Consider the following 12,075-nt stretch of genomic DNA (forward strand, 5'->3'; position numbering starts at 1 on the left):
ACTTTTACAAAGGCCATATTCCATCACCATTCTGAGTGCTGAATATGCATGTATGATCTACAAGGTGTTGTCCTCATAAAATGCAAATCCATCTGTGCATGTATGAGGAAAAGTCTTTTTTGACTTAGCCAGATTCTTAGTGCTTATAGGAACTTGTTTAAGCTGTGGAGAGAATCAGAATTATGGGTGCCGAGAATCAGGTTGGAGTAGTTTCAGGACTGTATCCAGCAGTGATGGAGGCACACCAGAAGAGAACCGAGGATGGAAGTCTACAGGATGTTCTCAGTTCCTATGGAATATTAAACCAGATAGAAAGAAGCAACTCTTGAGCTCAGTTTATTTGCATTAAGCCAAAACTTTGGGAACCTCAGCATATTTACAATACAGACATCCATCTGTGTGCTGGTAAATGTGCACGACCATTAGCTGGATGAGTATGTGCTTGAGCATTAGCTGTAAGAGTATTAGTTTCCCGACACCTCCACAGCTATTATTACAATATTGGGGTCTTCAATACTTTCTTACATAATTTCACAAGAGGGTGTGTAGTGTTTTTGGCCTCTAGAAACAAAAGGTTCTATAAGTGCTGAAAGTTTTTCAAAGAAAAGTGGCAGAGAAATCTGCTTTAATCAGGTTGCATTTTGTGTGCTTGAGAGGGAGCCAGAGTCAGATAATGGGAACAGTATCATATGGGATATTGCTCCAGGACAAGGGAACAGCTATCACCATGAGCATTAGTTAGAGCTACCTGTAGGCCATCTACAAAACACATGCTATTTGGCCCTATTGTCCCAATTCCCTTGTGTCTGTGATCCACGTTTGCTAAGTGAGCGGATCGTCAGTCATGGTTATATTGTGCAAAACAAATGAGGTTGTATATGTCCAGATATAGAAGTCGCTATAATCCAAGCACTGAATTTTTTCCTGTGACTCTGTCTATGCAGAAAATAATGCACTGTGTGAGTTTTCATGGGGAAAAAAGCAAGCAGGGAGATGTCGGCCAAGAGGCTGGGATCACTTATCCCATCCTCTTGAGACTAAGCCTAGATAGGAGGAGAAAAAACACCAAATTCAAATTGCTCATGAAGAGAAACTATAGGTGAAATGGCAGAGGTTACCACAAAGTGAATAACACCCAAACACCCTTGGGGCAGCCCTAGTAAGTTTTTACCTGCAAATTACAGTAGCTGCATATAACCCAGGGTCTAAAAATACAAGTCCGGTGTCCTGTACTGTATGGTTAAGATAAGTATTTATTACCAGCCACTTTACTTTTATGTGAATATAGCTAGTTTAGACCCAGAACACAGACATTTTTTAATCTAATAAATGTGAGTCTGAAGAGCACCAGGTTCAGCAGCAATGTACAAAGCATTAAGGGCCAGTTCACACTATGACCCAAGCTGAATTGCACTGGAACGAGCTTTGCATTCCTGTGCAATTCATCTGCAGCTCTGTGTGGTGCGATTTCAAGCCCATTCATTTGAATGGGCTAAAATCGCACACCACCAAAAGTAGTGCATGCACTACTTTTTGAAACGCACAGCACCCGTATCACATGGTACTTTCTACCATTCGATTTGTTGTGGGCCAGTGCGGGCAAATGCAATGCGTTTGCAAAGTGCGTTTGGGGTGTCGTTAACTTTAAGCGGACACCCGCAGCAGAATGCAAGGCATTGAGAATGGAATGTGGTGTGGGAATCCACACATGACTCCAGCTCTCCCACACCACATTCTAGTGTGAATGAGCTCTAAAAGTGTCAGTACTGTCTAGGTATCAGAATAGCAGTGATACTAAAGCGTACCACAGCTTAAGGTGCCTGTTCCTATCTTGACACTGTCACCTGTCTCCTAATCTGTCACTGGAGCCTCCCAAAAAGTCCTATGCAAATAACAACTCTATGAAAATTGATACTTGCATAGAACTAGGCGCACCTACACATACTACTAATGTCATCACCGTGACAGCGCTTTACCTTGGCTCAGGCTCTATGTTTTGCACTGTGGCAGATGTGAAAGGGGTGGGTTCAGGTTTTACACAGGAGTGCACAGGTGGATTGGGGAAGGAGGGGTGGGGTCAGGCTTCGTTGTCAAAACCCCTGTTGTACAGTATCACTGTTACTTACCTAGGTATTGAAAGATAACAGGTTTCTATTAAAAAAACATTAAGCAGCTTTCTCAAAGCCTACAAAACACCCTCAGTTTTAGCAAGGATTGCTGAATGGAGATCTTACTGGAAGTGCTTTAACACCGCTAAGGCTTGCTAAATGCTTGCCAATGTCTGTTTGCTTGCTGAAAGCTACTGGCAGGACATCTATTAAAGTGACCCTGTGAGTCACTTAAGAAAATTGAAAGACCGGTTCCCTAGAAGTTACAAGTGTCTCCTACCTTCACTCCATTCGAGCGCTGCAGCCTCCATCAGACATTGCAGCAATAGATACTTGTGGAAATGTCAGATGCCAGTGTTCCCCACCACAAACTGTGGATCTACCCTCCAACCCCACAGGACACAGTGTAGAAGAAAAGCCTCAGAGTAAAAAAGCTTTCCAACTGGAGGACCCTGGCCTTTCGAATTTTTTTAGGCATTTGACAGGTTCATCCAAGATATGTATTTAGCATTTCCAGAATAAAACTAAAGAAAGCTTTTGAAGACATACTAAATACTTGCTCAGTCATAGCTGGCATTGCTAATGATAAACAGATGTCTTTAAAAGGACATGTGTCCCCTGGATGAAAAATATTCAGCTAGATGTTGAGGGGCCCCTGACAAATAGAACATCTTTCCTCTTGTGGTCCATCAGTTTAGGTGACTGAGAGGGTCAGAGTTTTTCTCTTCCCGTTCTTATTTTCCCCTTTTGTTATTTTGTAGATTTCTTAGAAGTGGGCGCAGCTAGGAACATGCTGGTTTCATACCCCTGACCACCTCCCCATTCTCTCTACTCTTGGTATTCTTATTCTCAGTTCCTATGCAATAATAAACCAGATAGCAAGAAGCAACACTTGAACTCAGTTTACTTGCATTAGACCAAAATGTTGGGAACCTCAGCATTTTTACAATATAGATAATGTTCAGGCCGTGACCTTGTTTTCCTGGACTGCTACAAAACTTTATTTATGGACAGAGATGTCATGCAGATTAATATAATGTGTGCATTTATTATCCCTTAAAGTGGTATAGTATTATTATGTTGACTGGAATTTTGCTGGCCTGATAATGTGATGCTTTGGATGGAAACTAATCCTGCAATGTGTTTCTCCTTTAAAAGTCAATAAAAATTATTGGAAAGCAATGCTTGCTCAGAGATGCTCTTGAGGGTAATGTGTATGAGCTAAGATTTAAAAAATTACCTTGTGTATGCAGCCTAACTATGTAGTACAATCGATTATGTGCTGCAATGCAATGCAGCTAAGGGACAACTTTCATCCATCTGTAAATTCTAACCTGAAACCTGAAGTAGAACTGGCTTTGTAGTTACTGCACAGGACTTTCCATTGCTTTGCATCACTAAACGGGACCTGCAGAGTATTCAGACCTTTATTTTTCAAGACTAAAGTGGTTTATTTTAATGTTCAGAGGAATGCATATCAAAAAGTTGCAAGTTTTACCTTAACCAACTCAAAGGGGAAGCGTTCATGAAATATTCGATTAATCCGTGCACCACCGGACAGCTCGTAAGTGTCAATCTGATCCCCAGAACCTTCAATACGTTTTTCAAAGTCAACAGCAAACTGCTGCACCATTCTGTAGAGGAGGGATAGAAAATATTGGAGACATATATATTTTAGTTGTCCCCTGAGCACAACATTTTCCATTTATATCTTTTCTTGAATAACCACAAAAAATATGAATCCACTTGTGCACCAAATGCCTTTGCAAAGCCAAATGTTGCCCTGTAAAAGTAGCACTGACATCACCACTGTGCATGAATAGGAATCAGCAGGCCTACACACTACTGGCTGCCTGCAGGGAACTACATGGGGGGAAAATACAAGACCAGTCACCCTGCACAAGGAGAGAGAGCAGCACATTAATTGATTGAGATTCTCCACAACTTCACATATTTCTTTTGGTATTAGGTGGTTATTGAAACCTTGTGTAATCTATGTTACCACTCCTTTTATAGCTGTGATAACCTAAAAAATTACATCTATTAGTTTCCTTAAACCCTCATCTACTTGTGTACTATGTTTATTATTCCCTCCCAAATCAAAAACAAAAAAGATGGGGGATAAATAGTTAGTTCTCTAGTTCAACCAATAAAAAGGAAAAAAAAAAAAATTACCATTTTTTGTGCTACACCCTAACAGCCTAACTGGCTGTGACGGGATCAACCCTGGAGTGTCCAACCATTTGTCCCAGAGTTTTATCAATTTATCTGTGCATGCCCTATGTTGATAAACCATGTGTTCTCTTTGTAAGACTACATTTACTGATTTTACCTATAGAATGTAAGGCTAGGTTCACAACTATGCATTCTGCGTTTGATCCGTTTCTGCAGTGCTTTTTGCGGTGTGTTTTCGATGCATTTTGCATTTTTTTCCCCAACTAGTTGCTGGGCAGATTAAAACGCGCCAAAAACATGTCAAAAACGCATTAAAAAACGCACTACATGCATTTCTGCAGTGTCTCCATCGAAGTCTATTGAACCAAAGACGCAACGACTTGCGTTTATAAAAGTCCCTGACCCTTTCCAAAATACGCATCGGATGGAAACATGGAGATGTGAACCTGTGCCACAGCAAATCATGTTTAATGGACTGCCATGCGTTTCTGCAAAACGCAACGGAAAATGCATAAGTGTGAACCTAGACTAAGTTGGGGGAGCCATAAAAATCCATTTCTGCAATATGAACTTTCATGCTATATACAGTAGACGAAGGATCGCTGCATGCATCTGAGGGGCGTAAAACTCTCCATCCAGCCACCCCAATACATATCTAGCCAGAATTATTGTTGGTTGGCAGAGGATTATATACTTATTTTACTCACTTAACTGCAACTCAATTTATAACATTTGTATCATCTGTTTTTTTTCTGGATTTTCGGTTGATATTCTGTCTCTATCATTTAAAATACACCTATGATAAAAAATTATAGACAATTTATTTGTGAGTGGGCAAACTTACAGTCTGCAGGGGATCAAATATTAATTTTCCCCACTGTATAGTACTTCAGTACAACTACATACTGTATCTGCTGCTTAACCAACTGAAAAAGTTTGCATCCATCATGGGAGATTAAACTGACCTGATTGTGGAAAGGATGGATCATCCTGTGAGTAGCATTATAAATACAGCAAAACTCTACAGTTAGTCCATTTTTTTTTGCTAGAGTTGCTTATATAAGTAATAAAACCATGCATAGGACATGGCTCAAGGCTGCCGACTGAGATTTTCTAGTAGGTTGGAACATCACTATGACTAATTTTATGTTTGTTACTATTCCCGCAGGAAAAGATTCTTTTCTTAGGCACACATTCAGTATATGTTCTATAGACAGTTCTGCACTGGGTGCGACTGATGTCAGATCCAAACTGTCCTTATTTTGTGCCTATGAGGAATTTTAGCCCTTTTTGATGGAGAGGCTATGGGTGGGATCTCAATGCTTTAAAAGTGTAACTGCACCTTTTCTGCAGTTACTCTTAAAGCGGAACTACACCCAAAAGGGGAAGTTCCGTTTGTTTGCCTCCCCCCCCTCCACTGCCACATTTTGCACTATTTAGGGGGGAGTAGGTACCTGGTTTTGACAGGTACCCACTCCCACTTCCAGGTCAGATCGTTGCGGCGATCTGAGACAGAAGCTTGGCCCCCCTTCTAACCCCTGCAGGCTTTAGGGACCTTTCACAGGTCCCTGAAGATTGTGGCCCATTCACAAAGGGCAGCGTGCTTTGCATGTGCAGTAGAAAACTGGCTGTTAAGCAAAGCTTCACTTCCGGATTCCCTTAAAGAGGATGCCGGCGCCTGCACCCAAAGCTGATTAAAGAATCGGCTCAGGTGAGGACATTGCTGGATCCCTGGACAGGTAAGTGCCCTTATATTAAAAGTCAGCAGCTACAGTATTTGTAGCTGCTGATTTCTAATTTTTGGGGGGGAACCCGGAGATTTGCTTTAAGTGTGATGGCATTCCCCAACTCCCCTCCAAGGCATATGCTTGCCCAATCCTGCTTCATTAAGATCCTTCCTGTGTAGCCTGGTTGGATCTACAATGCCAGTTCTCAAAATCTTCATCATTGGGTTTGGCACTTCCTATACATACGCACCATACAGTGGGGCAAAAAAGTATTTAGTCAGCCACCAATTGTGCAAGTTCTCCCACTTAAAAAGATGAGAGAGGCCTGTAATTGGCATCATAGGTAGACCTCAACTATGAGAGACAAAATGAGAAAACAAATCCAGACAATCACATTGGCTGATTTGGAAAGAATTTATTTGCAAATTATGGTGGAAAATACGTATTTGGTCAATATCAAAAGCTCATCTCAATACTTTGTTATATATCATTTGTTGGCAATGACAGAGGTCAAACGTTTCCTGTAAGTCTTCACAAGGTTGGCACACACTGTTGCTGGTATGTTGGCCCATTCCTCCATGCAGATCTCCTCTAGAGCAGTGATGTTTTGGGGCTGTCGCTGGGCAACACGGACTTTCAACTCCCTCCAAAGGTTTTCTATGGGGTTGAGATCTGGAGACTGGCTAGGCCACTCCAAGACCTTGAAATGCTTCTTACGAAGCCACTCCTTCGTTGCCCGGGCGGTATGTTTGGGATCATTGTCATGTTGGAAGACCCAACCACGTTTCATCTTCAATGCCCTTGCTGATGGAAGGAGGTTTGCACTCAAAATCTCACGATACATGGCCCCATTCATTCTGTCCTGTACATGGATCAGTCGTCCTGGTCCCTTTGCGGAGAAACAGCCCCAAAGCATGATGTTGCCACCCCCATGCTTCACAGTAGGTATGGTGTTCTTAAGATGCAACTCAGCATTCTCTCTCCTCCAAACACGACGAGTTGTGTTTCTACCAAACAGTTCTATTTGGGTTTCATCTGACCATATGACATTCTCCCAATAATCTTCTGGATCATCCAAATGCTCTCTAGCAAACTTCAGATGGGCCCGGACATGTACTGGCTTAAGCAGGGGGACACGCCTGGCACTTCAGGATCTGAGTCCCTGGCGGCGTAGTGTGTTACTGATGGTAGCCTTTGTTACGTTGGTCTCAGCTCTCTGCAGGTCATTCACTAGGTCCCCCGTGTGGTCCGGGGATTTTTGCTCACCATTCTTGTGATCATTTTGACCCCACGGGGTGAGATCTTGCATGGAGCCCCAGATCGAGGGAGATTATCAGTGGTCTTGTATGTCTTCCATTTTCTAATTATTGCTCCCACAGTTGATTTGTTCACACCAAGCTGCTTGCCTATTGCAGATTCAGTCTTCCCAGCCTGGTGCAGGTCTACAATTTTGTTTCTGGTGTCCTTCGACAGCTCTTTCGTCTTCACCATAGTGGAGTTTGGAGTATGACTGTTTGAACTTGTTATCAGTATAAAAGACACCTGTCCACAACCTCAAACAGGTGCCATTGATACAGGTAATGAGTAAAGGACAGAGGAGCCTCTTAAAGAAGAAGGTACAGGTCTGTGAGAGCCAGAAATCTTGCTTGTTTGTAGGTGACCAAATACTTATTTTCCACCATAATTTGCAAATAAATTCTTTCCAAATCAGCCAATGTGATTGTCTGGATTTTTTTTCTCATTTTGTCTCTCATAGTTGAGGTCTACCTATGATGCCAATTACAGGCCTCTCTCATCTTTTTAAGTGGGAAAACTTGCACAATTGGTGGCTGACTAAATACTTTTTTGCCCCGCTGTAATCTCTGTTCAGTTGTATAAAGAGTTTGTACAGTGCAAACTCTCTCTAGGATTGAATGGAGATCAATTATGAGTAAACTTTGCATTTACTTCTACTTTAATAGAAAACTACCAAATATAGCTAAAAGCAATGCTATTCCAGAAATCATAAAGCCTGCTATAAATCACACTGAGCACTACTCACTGGAGCAGGGCCTTGGTTTTACGGGCTGGATCATCTGGACGGAAATTCTTGTACTCGTCCACTTCCTTCTCAATGGACAAGAGCTGGCTCTGCAGCTTGTTCCGCAGGCCTGGAAGTGTGTCTCGAATATGATTGGTCAGTTGCTGAAGAAGGAAAAATACAATAGTGAAAGTTGCCCATGCTGGGAGGTGGATCAGACCAGGTGTGGTATGGTCCACAATTCATTTATCAGCATTTCTAATAAAGGCAATAAATGTGTGCCCTTTCCTTAAATAGCTCATTTGGAATGGTGTATTGTATTTATGTGTACATCTCATTAGTGACTGGGCTTAAGCAATATGTCAGTGTAAACGTTTGAGTAAAGCTGGCCATACACTGGCCATGAACATTGATACAAAAAATCTTGTCAATACATTTTGTTAACACCATCAGAGATTTAAAATTTTTGTTTGAAAGTACTAATGTTGAAAGTAGGCAACCAGGATTTTTTTTTCTTAAAAAAGCACAGGTGTGAACAGGGTCTTAGTTCTAGCACTTGATTTTGGAATGAATGAAAATTCCTGAACGAAAAACCACATTCACTTCAAATTTTGCTTGTTTGAAGATTTGACCCCACTATTAGAAAATGAAATGAATGTTCCAAAAACAAAAATCTTTGAATGCAATTCTACTCCTATATGGCCAGCTTTAGTCAGAAATATGGAAGTAATAGTATAACATTATGGCTTCACCAGACACGCCACTCTCTGTTATGGCTCTGAATAGATACACAACCATTAAATGTGCTTCCCAATGCTCAGATAATAGCTTAAAGTGTAGGAAAACCAAAACAATTACATTCTATTTGCTTCCTTTTAGCCTGTTTAATATACCATTTGACGCATTTCAGTATATCTGTTTGGTAACTGCAAAATAAAACCTGTTGATCTTGTCAGAACTTCAGAGCTGTTTTATCTCATAGAGCCCTTCTAGTTATTAACTTGGACTACAGAATAATTAATCTCGATGTTGTGAAGATCTGAGAGCAGGAGTGGTTGAGTAATTTAGCAGGGCTGACACCACTCAGTCCACAAAAATACTGTGATTTGTCAGCACTCAACAGGGTTCAAGAACGCAGAGGACTAAAACACAAAAAATGCACACGTGCTTCAGAGATATTTTTTTTTCCTTGACATACAGTCATGGCCGAAATTGTTGGCACCCTTGATATTTTTCCTGAAAATCAAGTATTTCACACAAAAAAGGTATTGCATTAACACATGTTTTGCTATACACATGTTTATTCCCTTTGTATGTATTGGAACAAATATAAAACAGAGGCAGAAAAGCAAATATGACATAATGTCACACAAAACCCCAAAAATGGGCTGGACAAAAGTATTGGCACCCTTAACTTAATATTTGGTTGCACACCCTTTGGAAAACATAACTGAAATCAGTCGCTTCCTATAACCATCAATAAGCTTCTGACACCTCTCACCCGGAATTTTGGACCACTCTTCCTTTGCAAACAGCTCCAGGTCTCTCTTATTGGAAGGACACCTTTTCCCAACAGCAATTTTAAGATCTCTCCACAGGTGTTCAATGGGATTTAGATCTGGGCTCATTGCTGGCCACTTCAGAACTCTCCAGCGCTTCTTTGCCATCCATTTCTGAGTGCTTTTTGACGTATGTTTGGGGTCATTGTCCTGCTGGAAGACCCAGGATCTTGGACGCAAACCCAGCTTTCTGACACTGGGCCCTACAGTGCGACCCAAAATCCTTTGGTAATCCTCAGATTTCATGATGCCTTGCACACAGTCAAGGCACCCAGTGCCAGAGGCAGCAAAACAACCCCAAAACATCATTGAACCTCCACCATATTTTACCGTAGGTACTGTGTTTTGTTCTTTGTAGGCCTCATTCCGTTTTCGGTAAACAGTAGAATGATGTGCTTTACCGAAAAGCTCTATCTTGGTCTCATCTGTCCACAAGACGTTTTCCCAGAAGGCTTTTGGCTTACTCAAGTACATTTTGGCAAACTGTAGTCTTGCTTTTTTATGTCTCTGTGTCAGCAGTGGGGTCCTCCTGGGTCTCCTGCCATAGCGTTTCATTTCATTTAAATGTCGACGGATAGTTCGCGCTGACACTGATGCTCCCTGAGCCTGCAGGACAGCTTGAATGTCTTTGGAACATGTTTGGGGCTGCTTATCCACCATCCGGACTATTCTGCGTTGCAATCTTTCATCAATTTTCCTCATCCGTCCACGACCAGGGAGATTAGCTACAGTGCCATGGGTTGCAAACTTCTTGATAATGTTGCGCACTGTGGACAAAGGCAAATCTAGTTCTCTGGAGATGGACTTGTAACCTTGAGATTGTTGATATTTTGCCACAATTTTGGTTCTCAGGTCCTCAGACAGTTCTCGTCTCCTCTTTCTGTTGTCCATGCTTAGTGTGGCACAGACAGACACACAATGCAAAGGTTAAGTGAACGTCTCTCCTTTTTATCTGCTTTCAGGTGTGATTTCTATATTGCCCACACCTGTTACTTGCCCCAGGTGAGTTTACAGGAGCATCACATGCTTGTAACATTCTTATTTATCCGCAGTTGTGAAAGGGTGCCAATACTTTTGTCCAGCCCATTTTTGGAGGTTTGTGTGACATTATGTCGAATTTGCTTTCTTTCCTCCCTTTTTTTGTTTTGTCCCAATACACACAAAGGGAATAAACATGTGTATAGCAAAACATGTGTTAATGCAATACGTTTCGTGAGAAATACATGATTTCCTGGAGAAATATCAAGGGTGCCAACAATTTCGGCCATGACTGTATGCTTTAACGTGACGTATAAGCTCCAGTAATATGGTGATGTTTGCATATGGGAACGGTATATTCTGCACATTTTCAAACCCTCATATCTCTATATACCATGTTAATGCATTGTGCAATCTGAGATAAAGTCCATATTGGGGAGGAATACTTGTCAGAAATTTGCCAAATACTTCGCTTACGATCCATATATGCTGATGATTAAGGCTGCTGAGGTGTCAGAGTGATCCTTTATTAGACATCTACTCTGTGCAAATTGTTTAAAGCGGTAGTGAAGGCTATTAAAGAAAAAAAAATCTTCCACCTGCAAGTTTAGAGCATAATGCGCTAGTATGAAAGACTTACCTTAAAATGAAGTCCTCCTCCAGCACGCTGTCAACACTGACAGGGCTTCCATATTCCCCAGGACTTCCTTCCAGGGTCGCAGGCTCCAGCTGTTTGAATGGCTAAGGTGTGATTATGTCAAGACCGCGCATACACACGGGAGCCACGATCATGGCACAGAGCTCTGAAGGGACGGCCTGCTGTCGCTTCAGAGCACAGTGTGCATGCACCGCTGATGTCACTGGCTGCAGAAGTAATGAATATCTCCTAAACAGTGCACGTTTAGGAGATATTTCTTGTACCTACAGGTAAGCTTTATTGTACGCTTACCTGTAGGTACAAGTGAGCAAGTAGTGTTTACTACAACTTTAAGGGCTGGTTTCCACCATGTTCATTGAGCTGCATTGATCTGCATAGATCAACAAAGGCTCAATCCAACTTCACATATAAAACAAATGCGCCCTGTTCACATCAAGCAATGCATAAAAATGCAGCATGTATGAAATTTTATCCAGCACAACTCACCGCACCAAATGTCACTGCACTGCAGTGTGTCAAAATGTGCAAGACTGCATAGAGTTGTAGATCGAACGTAAAAGTAGTTCTATGGTTTATAAAGTTGAAAAAAAAAAAAACCTCTGGTCCATGTGTGTGTGCTTTTTATTCTCTAATAATTCCCCCGTTGTTTCTTATTCTAAAAGCTTTTTGAAGTTTTCAACACTCAGCTAGTACCAATACCTGGGAGAGGGAATTCCACATTATTCGGTAAACAGTGCATTGTGTTTAACAACATATCACACCACGTCTACTTAACGTATATCAGTGTGAACACATTTTAGCATGTGGGCTAGAACTGTAAGATACGGAGATCACGAATATCCAATAACAA

The 12,075-nt window shown here is 41.5% G+C and overlaps 1 protein-coding gene across 15 annotated transcripts in view; it reads right to left on the minus strand.

Moving 5' to 3' along the window:
- The window catches only part of DNM1 (dynamin 1), a 224,914-nt gene that overhangs the window by 114,938 nt on the left and 97,901 nt on the right, over positions 1-12,075 (minus strand). For all 15 annotated transcript variants that reach the window (XR_016315379.1, XR_016315377.1, XR_016315378.1 and 12 more), the window contains exons 7-8: positions 8,052-8,194; positions 3,607-3,742 (exon numbers count right to left, since the gene is read on the minus strand). Coding sequence is in view for 12 of the 15 variants with exons in the window: in XM_089692909.1 (XP_089549035.1) it covers positions 3,607-3,742; positions 8,052-8,194 (279 nt within the window). In the remaining 3 variants the exon portion in view is untranslated. The remainder of the gene's footprint in view (positions 1-3,606; positions 3,743-8,051; positions 8,195-12,075) is intronic.

This window comes from Staurois parvus, unplaced genomic scaffold (assembly GCF_062004578.1).
Source record: "Staurois parvus isolate SC_StPar_1 unplaced genomic scaffold, SC_StPar_1.0 ptg000608l, whole genome shotgun sequence".
NCBI classification, from domain to species: domain Eukaryota; kingdom Metazoa; phylum Chordata; class Amphibia; order Anura; family Ranidae; genus Staurois; species Staurois parvus.